The sequence below is a fragment of the Typopeltis vanoorti genome, chromosome 11 (assembly GCF_054136105.1).
Source record: "Typopeltis vanoorti isolate ZY-2024b chromosome 11, IOZ_Tvanoo_1.0, whole genome shotgun sequence".
NCBI classification, from domain to species: domain Eukaryota; kingdom Metazoa; phylum Arthropoda; class Arachnida; order Uropygi; family Thelyphonidae; genus Typopeltis; species Typopeltis vanoorti.
The window spans coordinates 113210737-113234538 of NC_143559.1; the positions used below are offsets into that span (position 1 = coordinate 113210737).

A 23802-nucleotide genomic window follows, 5' to 3' on the forward strand; every position below is an offset into this window, starting at 1 on the left:
GAAATGTATAGATATATACAAACATCTTTTATCAGTGCCTTTGTGAAAACATTTGGAATAAATATTATCCACTGTTTTTTTTCACAGAGTATAAAAGTGGATTTTTTTAAAATAAATTTAAAAATTTTAAATATAATTACAATACAGTATTTTGCAATTAACAAAAAATGCCTCTTGTACTAGTTATAAAACTAATACAGAGGGTTATTTAGGCTTCCTTTAGACCTAACAGCTTCTTATAACTTTTCATGTATGTTGGCATGATTCTCACTGTAGTAATTTGTAGCAATAAATGTGAAATATGATGCAAAAACATTTCATTTGTTGAGTCTGAATTATTGTATTAAATAAAATTGATTAGTAAATGTAACAAAAATCTCCATAAATTTCATGCATTTGCAATAAAATTCAAATATTTGATGTTAGCAAGAAGACAAGTAAAAAGAATGCATAGTTTCCTTTACTAATTACAGAAGTGTATGATAGTAAAAGCAGAATCTCTGTAGATTAAATAGAATTGCTTGTCTTCATTATATAATAATAAAACAGATTGTTAAAGGCAATCGAAATAAAAGTTAAACAAAACAAAAAAAAAAAAAACAGAAAGGAAGAAACAAAAAAGAAAAAATTGTGCATTTATCCATTTATCAACTTCCACATAAATATACAAATAATTTATTTAGATACTTCAAGAAATGTAAAATAACATAAAATTACTATGTTAAAATCTCATTATAACAATTATTTGATGAATGTGTATACCTTAACAAAAATATATTACATCCTCAATATTCAAATTAATCAAAAATGATATGACTCCCATCTGATGTTAGCCTGCATACTGTTCCAATTATGAAAATGAGTAGAGAATTATGATAACATTAAAATGGGAAGGAGCATGGATATCATTATACTTAAAAACCACAGGAAATCTGGAACATGAAGTGGGTATTTAAAAAAATTCTTGAAAAACAAAACTGGTATAGCTTGTGTGAACTGTATCACAAATGGAGCTAAGATTAATTTTCAGTGTTCTTTAACTAATTTGAAACCAACAAAAAACCTTAATGTTTTACATTTAGAAAAGATAACTTATACATTAAGGTCCACCACATTATAAAAAAAAAATGAAAGAGTGAAACTGTGCTAAAGCATAAGTAAAAATTAAAATATGAAGAATATAACCTAATATAAAATGATGATTATATGCTGTTCACGGAGTTTCACAACATTCACAACAGACTCCACTGCCAGCACTTTCGAATGTGAGAGTGTGAATGAGTTTAAGGTACAATATGATAAATATGTTGCTAATAGTGAGACCTCCTACTATTAGTCTCTTAACTGCATGTTAATAATTATCATAAAAAATGTAGCTGACATTTTTTTTGTGAAACAAGATTTTCGTATGTAAATAATGAAAACTTAGGCAATAGATCATTATCGTTAGAGCTTTAAGACTCAGAACTGCAATCTGCATAGTGATTACCCCTTCTCTTATTAAATAAATTATTAAATACTTTTTAAATGATACAAAAGACACAATAATACTAAACAAAGGTTAAAGAACTCAGGAATACACTAAATGCATATGCTGTCACGTGTGTTTAGTGACTGTAGTGCACTGGTAATTTTCTGTATGTAGGCTTAACTCATGTCAAGTCTTTTGAGTAGTAATATTCAATATATAGCTTCTCTCAATCTTGCTCAGACTGAAGACTGCTTTTTCTCCTCTCCCACAATTAATTATGGAATATTTTGGACCACTAATGCACAGATATTTAAAGTGTGACTGATATCTATATCTACAGCCCATTATTATAAAGTTTGAGTTTATACCTGATTCTTAATGCAAATTAGCATTCAAAGCTATTTGAGTGGGAGATGAGAGTGTTTGTAGAATGGATTAAACCAGGTTTGGCCTTCTTCTTCAGGCATGCCAATTAATGGGACAAACTCTTTTGATTGGTGATTTCATGCTGGTCACTTTTATTGCCTATACTTTGTAGTGCTTTGCACTAAAATTAATTACAAGGAACCATATGAAATTACAGAAATAACAGGTTATGAGAGGAAATTAGCTGAGGACAAAGAAATGTCGGAGTTCTTATGTGATAGGGTAAAATAATATAATAAAATAAGCTATAGAGTAAGTAAAATGAAGACTAATCATGAAAGGGTAACTTTAATGAATGCAGATAGGAGGGTCACAGATGAAGAAATACTTGAGTATTAAATGATCACTTTGCAAGGGAGATAATGCAATGACTGGTGTAAAAAAAAATGGTCACTGATGTGAGAAAAGAGACAGATGAAGGTGCTTAGGATATTATGAAATCTTATTATATTATGAGAATGTGAAGGAAACTGGCAGTGCCTCTGAGCAGGCTGTTTGATTCAAGTCTCAGTACTTGCAGAGTAAATGAAAAGAGGCATGATAGTTGTTCTTGTATAAATGATAACAAATTACAAACTGATCAGTACCTCAGGAGGTTAAAGTACTAGAAAAGGTGATCAAGAGCTTTGGGCATGGGTGGAGGATGTCTCTCTCTGGGGATAACATGACTCTGTGAATAGCAAGTTTGATGTTAGTAATTTACTCACTTTCAACAATAAAATGACAGCTGAAATGGATAAAGACCATGCATGGCACATGGAAATCTATTATCTAACTTGGATCAAAAAGAGATGGATATGAAGCTAGTGACATGGATAACAAGGTAGCTGATAGACAAACATCAAAGAGCAGTTTATGGTCAAGAGAAATGAAGGAAAAGATAGTTGATATTAGTGTGTCATAGGGTGTACTTGGCCACTGCTGTTTAATTTGTACATTAATGATACTGAAAATAATTGGAAGGAAAATATCCAGCTGTTCTTTGCTGATGATGCTAAACTAGAGATGGCAATAGTTAATAAAGGTGATGTAATGAAGGATGATTTAAATAGACTGGAAGGTTGGACAAAGGATAATGGTTGTCAGTTCAGTGTGACAAAGCGTGAGGTTATTCACCTTGAGATGAATGGGTTGTAAGATGTGTATTACACTGATGGGACTATGTTGCAAGAAAGTGATAAAACTGGGATTTGGGGATGATGGTGAAGTTCAAAGGATATATTGTAAAAGTGGGCCAAATAGCATAAAGGATTCCTAGTTACTATTGCTGTTTATAAAGCTTTGACATGATAACTATGTACATGCACACATTTGGTAGGTTTCTTGGGGCGAGAAAGAGAGTTGGAAAGGATTTAGAATCAGGTGATCAGGATGATAACAAGGCTGTGGAATGTTCCTGGTAAGGTTAGAGTGAGTTACAAAATTAGGATGATAAGCATAAAAGGTGATATAATAGGTATAAGTTTCTAAGGGCATTTTATAGGATTGCTTTATAAGAAATTTTTCAATACAAGACATGAGAGAAGAGAGTAAGGGTAGGAGTCACCCTTGGAAGTTGAGTAACACTGTGGATGGCAAGGATAAGAACTAGATTTTTAGCTTGGAAAGTGGTGAACAACTGGAATGGGTTACTAGAGGTAGTTGTGAGTGCACCATCAATGAATGAGTTTAGGAAGAAATATCTGCTGGCCTGGTTGGCCAAGTGGTTAGTGTATACCTGCTTTCCAACCAACAGAGGTTACGGGGTTCGAATCCCGCTACAGGCATGGATATTTGTGATTGTCTTTAGGTGGAAGATGAATTTCATTGTCCAGTATGAGACCGCCTCCCTACTTATTGGAGGCCTGAAGTGGCTTGAAAAAAGTTCCATGTTTGGTCTCTAGAGCAGGGTTTCCAGACTATGCAAAAATAAATAAAAAGATTATTAAAAAAAAAAGCATTGATTAAAAAAAAAAAAAAAGGAAAAAATTCTTAGCCCAGCCATGGTACAGATGTACTATAGGTTTACTAATAACCTTTTGTGGGTGGGAAACATAAAAAAAAAGTATGAAAAGCATTATGCAAATAATGGGTAGTTTAGGCCTCCTGCAATGTCTTCAGACTCCAAAGAGATGCTTGGATAACAATAATAAGAAGAATTTTTCAGTAATTTTACTTATATGCTTATTCATTAGACTATTCCAAACAAAACTCCTCAGGCCTTGGATTGTCTACCACATCCTTGCAGTAAACCCTCTTCTATATATCACAGCCTCTCTCTGCTGTTCTAAATGAATTTGTTTTAAAAGAATATCCCACTCTGCTGGTGATGAGATTTTGCATGAAATAGCTGTCAAGAAGTTGCAATGTCTTCCTATTTGATTGATTAAACTGTCATTCTTGGAAAAAATACTGAAATCCAGAAGAACTACTAAGTAGCTGTTGGGTTCTCTAAAGATCTTACTACATGAGTGCAATAGGACCTTAAAGTGCAAAAAAAAAAAAAAAAAAAAAAAAAAAAAAAAAAAAAAAAAAGCATGCAAAATGAAAAACACTTTCTTAGTCAGCTTGGGATTATATAGAATGGGAAGGACAGACTATAATGTATAAACATATATTATGACATTACTTGTCTGCTGGTAATATAATTTATATTGCAGTTTGCATTGCCTAGTGCCCAGATTATAATACATATTCATACATCTCAGTAATACAAGTTTACTTAACTATCCTAGGGAAATCTATCCTAACTATTATGTCTGTCATACTGTACCTTAAATTTAGTCACAATCTCTACCTTCACCATCATCTCTAGTGGTGCATTTCAGTCACCCACTGTTTGGCATTTAAAAAAATATTCCCTCCCTACTCTCTTACTCATTGCATTATTCTGTAATTTTCAGAAATGGCTTCATGGGAGAATATTCCTCATCGAATATGCTGGAAGGTAAAGTCTCACTTTCAGCAGAAAATGGATTCCTGATAAATTATCATTTATTAAACTTAAGAAAAAAAATTCATCATTTATATTTATTGGGCAAACAATAAATATTATAAGGCTAAATTGTGTGTTTTCTTTATTTTATTTGAATTGTAGAAATCCTGTTTACAGTCAGTATGTCCTTTGTGTGGTAATCAGTACATAATCAAAACTTAATATCAAGAACAAAGCTATGCTTTAATGAATCAGATGAGAGATCTTTAGAAGTGTTTTGTAAGAGCAGCTTGCTTATAGTTGAACACTTCATTCTTGAACCTAAATATATTATTAATATTTACACATTAAATGCTCAGTGAGATTATTTCAAGTATCAGATGCAACAATTTGTTTTGTCTTCAGAAAGAAGTTTATTTTCAAACATTGAAATAAAAAAAAAAGTCAGTATCTAGAAATAACATGCATGTCAATATCAATGTGTTGATGACCTGTACAATGGTTGTTACAGCAATGTAAAGTTATGGACAAAACTCTGTTTCTGAATTTAATATCTACTTTAACCATTTTGGATATTTAATAATGTATTATTCAAAATATAACAACATTCTGTCAAGGCAGACATATTTTCAAAAAATCTACATAAAAAGGATTTTCAATGGCACAAAGACAGAAGAACAGTAATGAACCCAATAAAATTCAAATTCTCTCCCTCTCTCTCTCTCTCTCTCTGTCATACTGTGTGTTAACTCTCATATAAACAAAATTAGAACTGTAAATCAGAAGCTTAGAAACCAATTTAAAGCAAAAATCGAATATGTGCATAATACAGGGCAGGGAAACAAGTTTAATATATGTCATCTGCTATACTAGGTGCAGTGTAATTGAGAAAAGATAACAAGAGAGAGAGAGAGAGAAGCAAAAATTATTTGGTAGGGTGTGCATTAAGAAAAAGAAAAATTACTGTTGAAGAAAAATAACTTTATGTCCCTTATTCCAAATGATAACAGACCTATATTACAACTAGTCATACTGCATATTAATTTAGCAGAGCTGTTGGATATGAAAATGAAGGTGGGAAGGGTGGGGTTCAGGATGACTGAAGCTGGAATTTGTAGAGAGTCATATAGAATATAAAATTGCTATAATGTCAAGGGGGGGGGATAAATCCTGGTAATTGATCAGCTTAGTTGAAAGTCGAAACATGAGCTTTACCTGAAAATACAATAAAGGTGCTATTAGCAAGGAAATATGCAGTGAATCTTTATGAAGGCTGTTATGCAATAAGAAATGCACTGGTCTTAATAGACAGTGAGTACACTATTGAATGAATGAAGGAAACATTAATGCTAAAGCAGCTGTTATCTGTCTTAGAGTAACAGCAGTTCCTGCTATGAATGTTATGACTCCAAAGTAGTTAGGTAATAATAATTATAATATATAATTTAATTTCTTTTGATAACCAACCACTTGGTCTGAGCTTAAATCATAAGTGTAAAATGAGTAAAAACTAAGCAGAAAATATAAGAAAAGAAATTATTCTCCTTTTAAGCCAAATATTTTAAATTTTGCTTAAATAATTTCAAAAATTTGTCATATTTAAAATATATGCTGATCTTAATACCATGTAATTTCTCTTTCATAAAAATATAACTTATCACTAAGGAACATGTTCAGGAGAACTGAATAAAATATGTCTTTTGCTTCATTTTTAACTCTGATCGTGATATTTTACATACAACACAACTGAGATGAAATGATAAGTGATATACCACAAATATACAGAGTATATTGAGATTATATCACTAAAAGTTTTTTTTTTATGGTAAGTGTTTCTTTATGGTAATAAAAATTATTAAAACTTTTTGATACTATAAATTTAAGAAAGTCAATGGGGGGAGGGGAAGAAAACGAAAGAAATTCAACAAAAACTGGTAAGCATCTGTCCAGATACAGATATTACTATATGATAGTGGGCCAAAGAAGACAATGGAGACAGTATTGCTAACATCAAGATAATAAAATTTAAATGAAATTAATGAGATAGTTATAGTTTATAGAGTTTTAATATGAGATTCCACTGCCCTATACAGGGCTGTACTTACACTTTTCAAGGTGCTAGAGTGCTCCAGGGTCCCTTCCTCATTGTTTAGGGCCCTTAAATTGGCCCCAATTTTTCAGGGCCCCCCAGCTACAGCCTCATGCGCCTGTGCATAAGTATGGCCCTGATCCTATACATGCAATTATTAACAACTCTGTTTTATATAGTCAGGTACCAAGTTTTGGAAATTTTAATTTGTACAATGAAATATTACAAGCTGCCAATACTTTCTAAAACAATCTATTAGTGACTTATATATATATATATATTTTTTTTTGTTAGCCTTTCTTTGTTCAAACATTATACTAAAATTACATTTCATAAGTTTTTCCATTTTAAACAATGAAGGCAACTCCACTAGTATAATATATATCAGAGCAAATTTATAAGATGGGGAGATATTCATGACTTTTCTTGTTAAAAACAAAATAAAATGGCACTAGAAATGTGCTGAAATGTGGCACTAGTTAAACTCATTATTAGGAAACAATAAAAAAAACTGCCTTTAAGCAAATTCAAGGTACTGCACCATATGATCGCTGATGATATGATAACATTTTTGCTTTATCAAAGATTATTTGACAACTCATGAAATAAAAAGATTTGAAGTTCTAAAAATACATAACAGTTTTAGCCAACCAACAGAAAATCGTTTTTCTGTACATAAATGGTCCTTTTCTTATTCAAAGAACAGATGGTGTGGAATATTTTAGTTTCAGTATTTATGTTTACATGGTGAGCAAATTTAATCATTAGAATTTTTTTTAAAATAAATATAGTTTGACTCATGATCAGATTGTTGCGGTTTAATTTTTTTTTCTTTTTCTGTTTTATAAATATATGTTACCTGATCTTTGGCAATGATCTTTCTGAGATATTACTTGAGTAGATGCTTGTCTTTTGCTCTTGCTCTACTTAAGTCACTGTTATTACAGATCAGGCTGATAGCAGGAAATCACTGATGTGTGCAAGTTCTTTGGTTGGCAGTCTTTCTCTTGATTTACCTTTCTTGTTAAATTAGTAAAAATATTTAAAACTAAAATCAAAGGATGTTCTAAGAAGACTTGTGCTTTCAGTTAACTGGAATCTCAGTTTCTTTCCACAGTTCAGCAGTAAAGATACATTTATGTATATTATATATATTTACATCTAAGTCGGATTCCTAAATAAACATGTCTAACAGCTTCATAAATACTTGATCTAATCACGTACTTATCACTGATGACTAACGTTTTAATACTAATTGTCTCAATAACTTCTACATCTGTTGACTGGATAATACAGTGGAGATCTTGTGGAGATCTAGTACTCACGGGTAATCACCATTGAACACCACAGATGACAGAAGTCTTCCCTTTACAGCTGACAGACAGACAGTAGTGGCCAGCACCAAGGTGACAGTAGATAGTACTCACCAGTTTCAAGCAATGTAATATGAAGTCAGTCATCCTATTTTCACTTTTCCAAATTAACTGTATTTGGAAGATATGATGTCATTTATCATCAGACAGGATTCACTTCAGAAATAATTTTTTTCGAAACATTTTTCTTGCTGCAATTTATATCACTCATGGACATAGTGATATAGCAGGTTCTGAAGAAGGACGAGACAAATCTTCAGCTTCCTCCATATTATTACTCAGTGAGTTGTTGTCATCAGGTTCTTCAACAAGGTAATGATTATTAGTAGATCCATTCGGATCTTCCAAATCACCTGGTTCTTGCTTGATTTGAATTCTGCTAGCAATTGCTGGACTGAAATATGAAAATATACCACATGAAAATTTGCTCTTAGTCATATGAAAGTAGTCAAGTTATTGCCAACTTAATAACTAAAAAACATTTGACTTGTATTTATCTTCAATTATTTGTTTAAGAAGTTATGACAGTAGTGGATCTACATTAAATTGTAGACTAAAGAAACACATATAGGAATATTAAATAATAACAATTGTCAACTTTTATAAAATGAATACATATGTGGCATTATAAAATATAGTGATGATGAAATAAATTATGTAAATTAGAAGAAAAAATTATATTATTATTATTATTATGTGATACCTCCAGGGAGTCCAAAGACTCATCGAGGGAGAGCACCTACTCTACAACTCTCTGTCTCCACCACTCAATCCGCCAACGCTATCTACCACCCACCACCACTAGTATTTCACAGACAATCACAAACATCCATGGCAAGATTAGAACCTGCAGCCTTTTGGCTGGACAGTGGATGTACTAACTACTCGGCCAACAAGGCTGGCAATATTTGGGAAAAGTTTTTTATATCCATGAAAAGATTTTTATATTCAGGATAGTTTATATGTAGGTAACATACTTCACTTTGGAAAGATATTATTTCTGCTATACTGAGCAGCAATGATGAACAGTGTTTTGAAACCCATCCAATACTCGAAACCTTACTTAAATGTATTCACTGTCCTTGAAAGAACTGTGGCATAAATTGTATAAATGGAATTGTGTAATCCAAAATTACAGATTAGAATCAGTAATATGATAGTGAAATTATCGTTGTGAATTGAAGAGGGTGGAATAGAGGATGATAATAATAATAATATGTGCAAAAAAAGGTGTGGCACTATAAGTAACGAAATCAGATAGTTGATAATTTATGAATTTTGTGAAATATGCTTTCATCAGGACCTGTAATGTTTATATGAATGATATTGTCAATGGGATATTCAGTTTTTTATTTTTTATTTATTATTATTCTTTTTTTTTTTTTTTTTTAACGTTGTGCCTATACACAAGAGGTTGGTTGGTTGGTCAACCTATAGTACATTAGTACTGTTTGCAGATGATGTGAAGTTGGGAAGTAATAGTGCAGATGTGGTACCCTTCAAGAGGATTTAAATAAATTTGAATAAAATGGATAGATGGGCAAATGAATGGGGGTTAGTTTAATTCAGCTAAATAGAAAGCCTTGAAATTTGGGATAGATCGATGGGAGGCTGCATACTCTGTTGGAGGAACTGTACTGGAAGAAGTGGAGGAGGCAAGGGATCTGGGGCTGATGATTGATAGAAACTTGAAATTCAGGTTACCACCCAGAGATTTCTGCAATACTGAGAAGGACACTGACCAGCAGAGATAAAAAGATTGTCATTCCATTGTATATAGCCCTGTTCAGATTACACCTGGACTACTATGCTGTAATTTTGTCTCCAGGATTTGAAGGGGATAAATTAACCTCAGAAAGAGTGCAGAAGCAGAACAAAGATGATATCAGGACTGTACAATGCTAGTTATGAGGATAAGCTGAGTGAATGCGGATTGCAAAGTTGGGTAGATAGAAGGATATGACTGAGACATTTAAACTGTTGAGAGGTAGTTACAGGGTTTTCACTGGGAAGTTCTTATGTTTGGAACAAGGGGAAGGAGCAAGGACAGGGGACCATTACTGTAAATTGTAAAAGGAAGTCATGAGCAAGAGGGTGAGGAGTGGTTTCTTTGCATGGAGGGTAGTTGAATCATGGAATGCACCTGATACAGTGGTGAGAGAATGAGTGGTAAATGAGTTCAAGGAGTAGTATGATATACTTTGCATTTTCTAGGGTGGGTCTCCCACGATGAGTCTTGTGAGTCCACAGAGGTCCTGAATCATAGTAATACTAAAATAATAACAATAAAATGACGAAGGTTCAGATCACAAAATATCAAACAGGATATTATTAGTCATCCATCAAACATTGGTCTTAGCAATTTGCATTTCTCAAAGAAAGTTCCTATGAAGTGCAGGTGTTTGATGGCAGGAAAAAGATCCATAAGAAAACTAAGATCTAGGTGGACTTATGTCCACCAGGTAGCATCACAGAAGACCAAACTGTAAGATCTACCAATATTCAATATTGCCAAATAACAGATTAATTTGGAAGAAAATTGTTGATAAGAAGCTAGTAATAATAGAAACTTAATATAATAACAAAAATAATACAAACTTGAAGAACCTGTACAACTCAGTGGAAGAGGTGTTTGCTAAACTGCCTGAAGATAGACTTCGAGTTCAAGTCTATCTTCAGGCAGTCTATCTTGAACTTTTGCTGGCCTGGTTGGCTGAATGGTTAGCGTATCTGCTCTCCAGCCAAAAGGCTGCTGATTCGAATCCCGCTGTGGGCATGGATGTTTGTGACTATCTCTGAAAATACTAGTGGTGGTGGTCGGCGGTATATGGCATTGGTGTAGATGATGAAAGTAGAGTGGTTTCTTTGCAGTTGGATTGAGTGGTGGAGGCGGAGAGTTGTGGAGTAGGTGCCCTCCCTCGATAAGACTTTGGACTCCCTGGATGTGTCATGTAATAATAATTATGTAATACTGCAGTGTATCCTGTACTCACTGAGGATATTATTATTATTATTATTATTATTATTATTAACACACCTTATGCAGTCCAGAGACTCATCATGGGAGGTCCCACTCTCACATGCACAGCTTATCATACCTTGACTTAAATGTATTCACTGTCCTTGATATATATCAGGAAGTGATGATAAGGAGTAAACCAAAAAGACTGGCCAATTCAGATAGTTAATCTGAAAAAAACAAGCGCTTAAGATGGAAAAGAAAATTGTTCATTAAGAAAGCTTGTGAGAAGTCAGTGTTGATAAACTAATTTACTGATGAGAGCATCTATAGTTCAGTTATGATTGACAATGCACTTTGGAAAGACCTGAATCTTATCTAAGATGTGAAGAACCTTTAGCAGAGCTTTCTCAAGTGAAGGTGAGTTAGCCTGTGTCATATGGGAGTTGCAGGGTTATTTCTTCTGGAAACTCATGTTTTTCATCCTGCAAAACAAGCAAACTGGGCAGAAGAATATATGCAATTTACAGACACAGTAGACAATGCAGATAGAATTAACTGCCCTACCAGTAATTGGGGTTCTAAGATGATAAGTTATTTGACAATGACAAGCCATTGAACCTAACATGAAAAGGAAGATGGGATGGAAATTTACTGATGTAAATAAAGCATATAATTTAATTCTATATCCTAATTTAAGTGAGATGGTTATTGTTTGCTCATTTATTCACTTTTGACTTTACATGGAAAAGATTTGATTAAGGAATAATGTGGAGTTTGTGAATGTGTAGAGTGAGTTTGACAGACTTAAGGACTTATATAAACTTATGATGGTTAAGAAAGTATGGTTCACTGAAAATTGGGAAGTCCAGAATGAGAAAGTTCTTTTTTTATGGGGGTGGGGGGACACTGCAAGCAAGTGTGTGTGTGTGTGTGTGTGTGTGTGTGTGTCATGCAGGCATCCTTGATATGAGTGAAGTAAATGAGTAGAAGAATGATCAAAGCCTCAGGTTCTGAAATTAAGTGAGATAGACAACACAAGGTGTGGTTGGGGGGTCAAAGGGGATACTACTATTCATGTACATTACTGCCAGCAGCATTTGAAATAAGGGGAAGAAATTTTAGCATGGGCAATTCAACTGCCAAAGATTATAGGCATCAGTAAACTTGGCTGATGGAGGATATATAGTCATAGGCACAGAATGCAATGGGTATACTATGTTTAGAGAGAGGACAGAATGAGGAAGGGTTTTGATAATGCCAGCTGAAGAAATAAAGCCCAAAAGAGTTTCAGTAGTAAGATGTAAACTGTATTTGCCAATTCTTGTTTAATCCTTTACTCAAGTGCAAGCAAACACACTTGTAACCAAGTGAAAATATTTTCTACAACTATCTCTGATAACGGTATTTTAATAATAAGGTGGGACACCTTTCTGCTACTTGTATATGGAAAATATATAGCTTCTGCATTTAAACAACTTTTGTATTATCTTTCTGGGTTGAGCTACTACTAATGAGACCTCAATAAAAGTTTGAAACCAATTTAGGTCATAACCCTTCCCATGATGCATAATAATAAAGATGCCTGAAAGGGAGTGCGCTTTGCATTATGGGATATCGATGCAATTAATGCGATGTCAACATCCACTACATACAAGTAGCCTAGTTAGAGATATACTTCATGCACAGACTTTGTTTACTTACACTTAGATAAAGGATTAAACAAGAACATAATTTCTTGGCAAGAAGAAGTTACTTTGTAACCAAGTGAAAAAAAAATTTACGGTATGACGCTAGCAATGCAGAGGACAGTGCATTGAGGGTATCTGGTGTGAGATAGAGACCAGGATGAAAGTGCTGGACTGGTAACAGCATCAGAGAACTTGACAATAACCAAGGTATTAACATTGCCTCTAATTGGAGAGAGTGATCATGTGGTCTTGATCTGAGAGACTGCCAGATGTGGAAGTTTCAAGGGGGTTTATCTGGAATTACAAAGCAGGTGATTATAACAAACCAAGGAACCAGGCATAGAGCAGTGCCATGCAAGAAGAAGTTACTTTGTAACCAAGGAAAGAAATTTTTCTATGGTATGAAGATAGCAATGTGGAGGATAGTGCATTTAAGGGTATCTGGTGTGAGATAGAGACCAGGATGAGATTCAGGATGTGAGAGTGCTGGATCTGGTAACAGCATCAGAGAACTTGGCAATAATCAAGGTACTGACATTGTCTCTGATTGGAGAGAGTGATCATGTGGTCTTGATCTGAGAAACTGCCAAATGTGGAAGTTTCAAGAAATTTATGTGTAATTACAAAGCAGTGATTATAATAAACTGAGGAACCAGGCATAGAGCAGTGGCATGGCATAAGAATCTAGAGGAAAAAGATATAAGAAGGTGCAGGGAAAATAGTCAAGAAATGCTTGAAGAAAGCAATATTCAAATGATAAGCTAGGTAGGAGTTAAATGGGTGAATAGCATCAATAAGCAGGAGTTTCCAAAAAAAAAAGAAAAGAGTTTTGTAGGATATATAAGGAGAAAGGCAATCGACAAGCCCTTCAGTACTACAAAGCAAAACTAAACGGTGACCAGTATGCTAAGGAAGACAAAAGTGGATTATAAAAGATGGCTAAGCAAGCAGGCCAAACACATTCAGACTTCTTTCATTACATGGCAAGTAAAAGGAAGAACAAGCATGGAAGGATGAATTTAATAAGTGCTGATGGAGAGAGGAACAGAAGAAGACAAAATATTTCAACTAAAATAATTTGAAATAATTATTTTAAATTGTTTTAAAATTTTAATTTTATTAAAAATGTATTACTTTTTTTGATTATTTTAATAAATTAAATATATATATATATATATATATATATATATATATATATATATATTTTTTAATGTAATCTGGAAACTGCTCTAGAGACTAAACATAGAACTTTTTCAAGCAGTTTATTATCTAGTCTCATACCAGATAATAAACTTTACCTCTTAAAAAATACCTAACGACATTCACAAAATATCCACATCTAGAGCAGAATATGAACCTGCAGCCTGTTGGTTAAAGAGCAGGTATGCTATCCATTCAGCCAATAAAGCCATCAGTTGCATTATTGCTTTTCTATTAATATCAGTTTTGAAATATTGCTTTTCTATTAATATCAGTTTTATCATAAATGGCAAAACTAAGCTCCAGTTTATGAACATGATAAATAAAGATCAGGTTGCAAAATTATATTCAGGAAACATTAATAACTATACTATTCGAATTCTCTGAAAACCTCAACATATACTTACTTGGTATTACCTGTTCCTCTACACATCATATCCATCAGATACCTGTCTGATTCGCTCATAGCCAAAAGAGGTGCAAAAGAACCAGACGCTGGAGTGGGAGAAGTGATTGGAGTGGAAGCTGTTGCTGTATTTGCGGAAGATGAACTTAAGAAACTTGACAAATTGTTGTCTGCCAGTGTAGCCTAATAAAAAATTTAAAAAAAAGCAAACAATATATACATACAGCATATATGTCAAGATGGTCACAAATCACCACAGTAAGGCATGGCAATAACTGCATGTTTCTAATCTGTGGCAAAAAATTTAAATCAAAGGTATAAATAATTTAATTCTTCCACGTATCAGATATTAAAAAGTTATATATAACATTTTTGGTGCATTTTCTGACATTTGTCAATTTGTTTTCTAACTAGACATGAGTTAGATTTGCATTTATTAGCATTTTTTGGTGTGTTCACAACATTTTCTCAATTTTTGATTTTGGGATTAGTACCACATTTACATACTTTTTTTTTTTTTACTATGTTAGTAAAATGCACATATGTATAATAAATAATACAGTAATTCATATTTGTTGCAGATGATAATAAGTTATTATAAGATCTAGGTAAGACAAAAAAAAAACCCTCTATACAAGGTCTTTGAACTGATGTGACTGCACAAACTATAAGAAAGCATTCAAAGTTTAAGTCTCCTTAAACGTGAGTCCCTTCTCTGTCCATAGTTTTCTGACCATTTTTTAATCTTTTTTCTTTCTTCCTTTCCTTCTTATATTTTTTTTGCCTGCAGTTCATAAAAATCAGACAAATATAAACTGTGTGTATTGATTAAAATTTATTCATGTTATAAATAACCTGAAGAAATTTTAATGGAAAGAAATAGGCAAAATACTATAAACAAGACAAAATAAAGGTGTCTTATTTTTTTTTAATGAAAAATGAAAAAAATTTCAATTTAATAACACTTGTGAAAGATTGTAAATCTATGGCATTACAGTTAAGGCAGAAGGTATTCTACACAAAAGATGGTACTTTATCAATAAGCCTCAATAAGCAAGATGGTGGTTTCATATTATTTTTCATAGGTTTCATATCTGGTGAAGAAGGGTGTGAAGAGTAAATTTGTTTACATGGATAAATGTCAGTGAATGGAACACGTTACCAGAACGTGTTGTTAATGCAAGGAGTGTTAATAATTTTAAGATTCAGTATGATAAATATGTTGTCAGTTAAATGAACTTCCCATGATGAGTCCGCCAACTCCATGGAGAGTGCAATAATAATAATAATAATAATAACCACATTTAGACTATTGTTCTCAGATTTGGTCCCCAGGATTTGAAGGGGATAAATTAACTGTGGAAAGGGTACAGAGGTGGATAACAAAGATGGGAATGCAGAATTTGGTGGATAGAAGAAGGAGAGGTGATATGATCGAGACTTTTAAACTGTTGTTAAAAAGGAGGCTGTGTGCAGGAGGGTCAGGAGTGGTTTCTTTGCATGGAGGGTGGTTGAACCTTGGAATGCATTGCCTGAGAGAGTGGTTGGAGCGGGGGAATGGTCAATAAGTTCAAGGAGTGGTATGATAAACTTTGTGTTTCCTAAAAACGATCTCCCACGATGAGTCTTTTGACTCATGGAGGCCTGGATAATAACAATAATAGACAATGAAATTCATCTACCATCATGCATCCATACCACAGTGGAATTCAAACCCAATATGAAAACTGATATACTAATATAGGTAAGAGCCCCAAAAATACATTTGTTTACATGCAATGGACAAATTAATAAAAGTCCATGATAATTAGAATTTTATTCTTATCAATCATGAATCTAAAATTTAATAAAATATGCATTTTCATTCTGTCATGAATTCTTTGTTATAATTATTTCTTAAGAAAATATGAAATAAATGGCTTCAAGTGAAATTAAATGGATTTTCTTAGTGGCTAATGGATTTGAATAATATTTTTGAACTTATTTTATGTAAATTTTAGCCACAAAAAGGTTGTAAACCTGTAGTACATTAGTGCTGTAAATGGGCTAAGGGTTAGATAAACTAGAAACCTAATACAGAACTTTTTTCAACTACTTTATACCTCGAATAAGCAGAGCAATAGTTTCACACACACAGAACTATGAAAATCTATACCACATTTACTAAAATAAAGAGCTAATAAGCTTCAATTTGCCGATGCAAAATTATTTTCGGAAGGGATGAAGGGTTCAAGTCCTTTTTAGGACTTCCAGGGTAACGAATGGCAATGCTGTAGCCAATGAAGTTTTAACTGAGGCTCAGCTATTGCCGTTACCCAGTCATGACTAGAGCTTTCAGCTCAATAGCACTTTTTTTAAGCGTTTCCGTGGCGCAATTGGAAGAACAATGGTACATTGCACCCTTCGATTGGAATAGGCCTAAGTTCGATTCTCGTCACGACAGGAGGAATCTTTATCTGGACGATTTTCAATCAAAGGTGAGTTAGCCGATCTCATACGGAGGTAGCAGGGTTTTTTCTCCTGGAAACTCGGGTTTTTCATCCCACATACAGACAAATCGGCCCTTCAGAAAACACGCAATTTACAGACATAGAATACCAGCTGTGGTGGAGGTGGGTGGTAGATGGCGTTGATGGAGATGATTCGTAGTAGAGGTTCGGTGTAGTGGTTGAGACAGTTGTAGGTGTCCTCCCGCGATGAGTCTTCGGACTCCTTGGAGGTGTCAGGAATAATAATAATAATAATATAAATTAAGCTAGGGCAACTCGTAGCATGATGCCGAGTGTATTCCTGCAAGCTCTCTGGTCAACTTTCAAATACGAAACTTTTATAGTTTCTGTATTCGGCTCTGAAATTATGTTGGATTTAATATCCACTTAATTTATATACCACATTAATAATAATAATATTAATAAAAAAAAGACAGTTATGTGCTCAATGGGGAATTTGAAACTAAATCTGTTGGTTTGAGATGTTATACGCTTGGCCAACAAGGTAGGCAAAAAATATAAATTTTTCAAGCGATTTTGTATCTAATTTTAGATAAACAGTTATGTATCAAATCAACACAAATCAAAATTTATAATTCAATAAAAGGCAAGAAAACTTGATGGTATAATTCTATTTACCTGTAAGGAGGTGTTTGTATTTTCTCCATACAGTCCTGAATTATGGTGGGACCTAGAAGATTCCTTCCCCAAGCCTTGGGATTCTTGAGAGGACAGTGACAAAGACCTGAAAGAACAATTTGAACACAGCTGCTTAGACATTTACATTTATATATATATATATATTCCAATATATATTGGAATATCCAATTAATATTTTTTTTGCGCGCGCGCACGTGTGTGTGTGTGTGTGTGTGTGTGCACATGAATATACTATTATATAGAGAATATAATACAGAATATAATAAATGTATATACTCATTTGCAAATGCAAAGATTGTGCTCCCCCCTCCCACACACACACACACACACATGTACTATTACTGTTACTATTGATTACCTGTAATAGTGAACACAAGTATGTCCACATAATATTTAGAGTTTGATGTAATATAAGTAGGTAATAAATAGAAAGTTTTTTTACCTTGGGTATAATATACGTTAAAGATACCCAGCTATTTTATATGTATATAAATATAAACTTGGTTTTAATCCATTTCCCAAGTAAGTCAAGTTTGCATCTGCAAGTAATGCAAGTCTACTTGCACTCAAGGAGATGTGCTTTGCATTAAGGGTAAATACTAAGAATAGTGATCAGAGCTTATTCTTACTTATTATTATTAAGACTTGCACTACGTACAGAGTTGCCCAGACTTGCACTACTTGCAGGCACAAACTTGACTTACTTGTCTGTTTGCTTACTTGGGAAATGGATTAAAACCAAGTTTATATTTATATACATATAAAATAGCTTGGTATCTTTAACGTATATTATACCCAAGGTAAAAGAACTTTCTACATCTATCTCTCATCCTGAGATTTTTATTTAATAAGGTCAAAGCACCTTATGGTAACTTCTTTTGGTAAAATATTTATAACCTCTGTATTACTTAAACCTTGGTATTTCTAAGCCTGGCTCCCACTGATGAGACCTCAATAAAGGTCAAAACCGGTCTGGGTAGTGGCTCCTTACCTTTAATGCATAGCATCATACATCTCTTCAAGGAGATGTGCTCTGCATTAAGGGTAAATACTAAGAATAGTGATTAGATCTTATTCCACCTTTACCACGAGTTGCACCACGTATGGAGTCGCCCAGACTTGCACTCCTTGCAGGCGCAAACTTGACTTACTTGTCTATTTGCTTACTTGGGAAATGGATTAAAACCAAGTTTATATTTATATACATATAAAAGAACTTGGTATCTTTTAGGTATGAAATATTTACATACTTCATATAGATTAAAATGAATATATAAAAAAAAAAAGATGTAGAGCAAAAATGCTGCTATGGAAATCATGGAATATAAAAAAAACTTGATTCCACAACATGATTCCTAGAAACAGAAACTACATAGGCACCAGTTAGTGGTAATCTTTTGCAACTCTCATAGGCCTACATGGTTTATCGAGTTTTCCCTCCCTTAGATTACTTCTGCGACCTCTGAAATGTTGAGTATGAGGAAAGATTGAGAAGACATAATTTGCAGAGTCTGGTGGACAGGAGGAAGAGGGGAGATATGATAGAGACGTACAAGTTGGTAAGGGGTTGTTATAAGATCAATGGTGGAGAAGTTCTACAGAGAATAGTGAGACATCAGGGGAGAACCAGAGGTCATCCCTGGAAACTGTATAAAGAGGGTGTGAGTAGGGGAGTGAGAGGCAGGTTTTTTTCGTGCAGAGTTGAGTTGTGAATGATTGGAATGCCTTGCCTGAGAGTGTGGTGTCTGCAAGGAGTTTGAGTGTGTTTAAGACACGATATGATGAGATGTGTGTGTGATAAAAGGACCTCCCAGATGAGTCTTTGACTCCATGAGGTCTTGGGGTAATAATAATAATAATAATAATAATAATAATAATAATAATAATAATAATAATAATAGGAGATTGTAAAATCTACAGCAAATAAATGTAGGCAGGATTCCTAGATCTTTTCCAAACAGCTGAAGACTGTAGTCTTTGGGAATACCTCAAAGAAGGAAGGTTATTCAATTCGAGCAAACAGAAGTAATGGAAGTAGCAGATTCATTGAATTAGGAAATCAACAGTAAATGGATCCTGGAAAATTGTTGCTCATGTTATTATAGGTTCAGAATAAATGAGAGGGAATGATTGTTATTATTATTATTATTAACTTGAGACTTTCATTGAGTCAGGGAATGGATGGAATATCACCACAGATAATACAGGAATGTGTGTAAGAGCTGACAGTGCCCTTGACTTGGTTGTTTTCAACAGAAATTTGGCAACAGGAACAATCCAAGAAAAGCATAAAGAAGAAAAAATAGGGCCATCATAAAGAATAATCCAAGCCAGTAGTGTCCAGCTATAGGCAAGTACATACATAAGGTATAGTGGTGAAGATGTTATAGAGGCTGATTGGAGATAGAATACACACCTTGATAATGAAAATGGAAATCTTTTGAGAGAGAGCAGCATGGGGTTTGCTAAGGGAAGGTCATGCTTTAGTAATCTGGTTAGTGTACCACATAATAAACTACTGCTGAAATTGAGCAGGATGGGAATGGATAGTCATTTGGTAGTTTAGTTACAGGGATGGCTGACTGATATCAGTCAGTAGGTAGTGTATCAGAGTGCAGTCTCAAAATGGAAAGCGACAAGTGAGGTACCAGGGTTCCATTCTGGAGCTACTATTGTTTAAGTTGTATATTAATGACATAATTCATGGTGTAAGATGAGATATTCAGTTGTTTGCTAATGATGCTAAATTATTAAGAGAAATGTAAAGAGGTTTTGATGTGATGTTTTTAACAAAGGATTTGAATGGGTTGGTGCTTTGAGCTGAAGAATAGGGATATCATTTCAATGATGTTATATGTGAAGTTATGCACCTTGGCCCAGAATAGATGGAATGAGGTTTATCATACTGGACTGTGCTTCAGGAGATGGAGGAAGCAATGAATCTAGAGATCCTGATGGATAGGGAGGAAACTGAAGTTCAGGGCATACATCACAAAAGTTTTAACGGCTACCAATAAAATTGCTACTATAATGCAAAGAACACTAACATATAATAAGGGATGTGATAGTTCCACTGTATGAGTATATGATAGCTCCAAGGTGCTACTTAGGTCTGATTTGGATTTCTTTGCATTGATCTGGTTACCTGACTATATTGATGATAAAGAAACACTGGGGAGAGAGAGAGAGAGAGTACAAAGGTGAATAACTAAGACTATTTCAGTATTCTTATATACTGAACATGAAGAGAGATTGAGGGAATGTGATCTTTAGAGCTTTGGTGGAAAGGAGGGGAGGAGTGATATGACTGAGACATAAACTGGTGAGAGAATCTTACACATCCCTGGAAACTGTACAACAGTCATGTGAGTAAGGAAGTGAAAAGGAGATTGTTTGCTTGGTAGGTGGTGAATGAGTGGAATGCACTGCCAGTGTGGGTGGTGAGTGTTCCAACACTGAATGTATTAAAAGCAATGTATGATAGTTAATTGCAGTCTATGAGTGTTTGACTTCTGACAATGACTCTTCAGACTCCATAAAGCCTTGGAGGTAATATTAATACTGTACATACAAAGCAAACTGTACTTTAAATTCATTATACATTGACCACACTTTCAGGCAATGCATTCTACTTAACACTCTCCATGCAAAGAACCTGCTCCTTATTCTTGCTCACCTTCCTTGTACAGTTTTCAAGAATGAACTCTTGTTATATCTTGTTTCTCCATTTCTCTTCCTATGAAAAATTTCTTCACAGACATATTAATCGAGTAACAAACCATTAACTAACTTATATATGTTAATCACATCCTCTCTCTTCCTTCTATTCATGAGGCCCTGCAAAATCATTCATCTATTTGATACCTACTTTATTCAGCCTTTTAATCTTTGAAATACATTCACAGACCGATTCCATTAAATAGCTTTTGGTCAGTGCCAAAGCAGAATTTATCTCTTTTGTGCTTAACTTTGAGAGAGAATCTCAATCTGTCTTTATATTCCACATTGTAAAGATCATATACCATATTTGTCAATCTTCTCTGGACTTGTTCTAATATATTCTCTTCACCCTGAAACCAGGCACTCAAATCTGAAATCTATATGAGGCCTGATCAAGGTCATATAGATTACAGATTTGATTGCCTGAAACCCTAACCTCTTTATTTCTGCATGTCAAAATCCTTCACATTCTTAATATCCTTCAAATTCCTTAATCTGACATGATGACTTCACAACTGACATTATTCCTTAACTTCAAGTTCTTGTTCCCTACCAGATCTTTCATCTCTTTTGCTACCTTCAAAATTTCCAAACCAAGTGTAGACTTTGCACCACATCTTTGCCTACCAAATTTTGGAACGTTACACTTTGCAACACTAAACTGACAATTCAGCTCACATGTTCACTCACACAGTCAATTTAAATCCTCATGTAAGGCCACATCTTCTTGATTCCTCATCATCCTTACATCTATAAAAGTTGCATATTGCCAGTTAAACCAGTTCCAATATCATTAATATACAAGTTAACAACAACAGCTCCAAACCAGAACCTGGCAGATCACTAATAACTTTTCTCTTTCAGAATATCCTCTCACCCCCCCCCCCACCTGCACAAACACACACACACAACTTGCTGATACTTATCTGATAGCTGACCAACTACAAAACTCACTGATTTAATATCTAATCCCATCGATTCCAATTTAGTTAATTTAGTTGTTGGGTGGCAATCTATCAAAAGCCTTAGCAAAATCTAAGTATATTCTGTACGTGCATCTTCCTTGTCCAAAGCATTTATAACCCTGTTACAGTACATAAGTAAATTAGTAAAATACAACCTCCCTTTAACAAACTCATGCCGACCATCACAGAGAATACTACTGTTATCAACCCACATCTGTACCCAGCTCTCACCAGCATCTCTAACACCTTACAACTCCAGATACACAGAAAGCTTGTCTATACATTATATGCTTTGTCTGCGTATATTGCCTTATCAACAAATTGTTCCATTTCACCTTTGTAAAGTGGGACAATGTTATCCTCTTTCCACTCCTTTGGTACTTTGGGCTGTGGCGAGACTTTGTTCAACAGTTATGTCAAGGCTGCCATTAATTCCCTAAATCATTCTCTTAAGACATGCAGTGATATGTCACCAAGTCCTATTGACTTACTGACATCAAGTTTACATAATTCCTCATATACCTCTTGATCGCTCCAGTCCATCCTCTTCCATTTCTTTTACACTTGAGTTTCTCATGATGAGACAATGATGAGGATGAAATACTTTTATGAATTTCTCACTGAATACCTTGACCAAGTTATTTGCAGCAATTATCAAACTAACATCTTTATCCATTAACATAATTTTATCATAATCATTCTTTCTTCTACTTATATATCGAAAGAACTTTCGCGATATTTCTTGGTCTGATCTGCTAATTTCTGTTCATACTACAGTTCTGCTGTCCTTACCAATTGAGTCATCTTCCTGGCCTGCTCTTTGTACTTTCATGCAACTGATTATTACCATCATCCATTTTTGTCTTGCCTCCACAGTGCTTCTTTCTTCCAGATTTCATGCTTAATCCCTTTCATCATTCATCTATTTGATACCTACCTTATTCAGCCTTTTAACCTTTGAAATACATTCACAGACCAATTCCATTAAATAGCTTTTGGTCAGTGCCAAAGCAGAATTTATCTCTTTTGTGCTTAACTCCTCATTCCATGCTATAGCTCCAAACTATCTCTTAAGCTTTTCATAATCACCAGCCTTGTAGTTCCACATACAATGGAACCTCGTTTGTCAAATGCCTCTCATCTCGAACAAATCGGTTCCCGAACATATTTTCCAAACCAAAAACGGACCAGTTTCCAAACAGAATCTCGGTTCCCGAATAGGCAAACTGGCAACCACATGATCCCCAGGCTGAGATGTATGGTGAGAGAGTGTCACTTACGCCACAGCCTCCTCTCAATCCAGACACTGGCTCAAATTTGCAGTGCCTTTTCTTGATTTTCTTTGTATTTTGCTGTTTTTTTTAATAAATTATTATTAAATAAGCCACCATGGGACTGAAGAAGGATAATGATAGTAGCAAAGCGAAAAGAAAAGTTAT

At 34.1% G+C, this 23802-nt stretch overlaps 1 protein-coding gene across 1 annotated transcript in view; it reads right to left on the reverse strand.

The window, feature by feature from the left end:
• Nucleotides 1-7983: 7983 nt before the first annotated feature.
• Nucleotides 7984-23802, reverse strand: part of LOC150101959 (forkhead box protein P1-like) — a 227939-nt gene continuing 212120 nt past the window's right edge. Inside the window, exons 12-14 of the mRNA XM_090399943.1 lie at nucleotides 17658-17763; nucleotides 14531-14712; nucleotides 7984-8667 (exon numbers count right to left, since the gene is read on the reverse strand). Of these exons, the coding sequence (XP_090256069.1) occupies nucleotides 8481-8667; nucleotides 14531-14712; nucleotides 17658-17763 (475 nt within the window). The 3' untranslated portion in view covers nucleotides 7984-8480. The remainder of the gene's footprint in view (nucleotides 8668-14530; nucleotides 14713-17657; nucleotides 17764-23802) is intronic.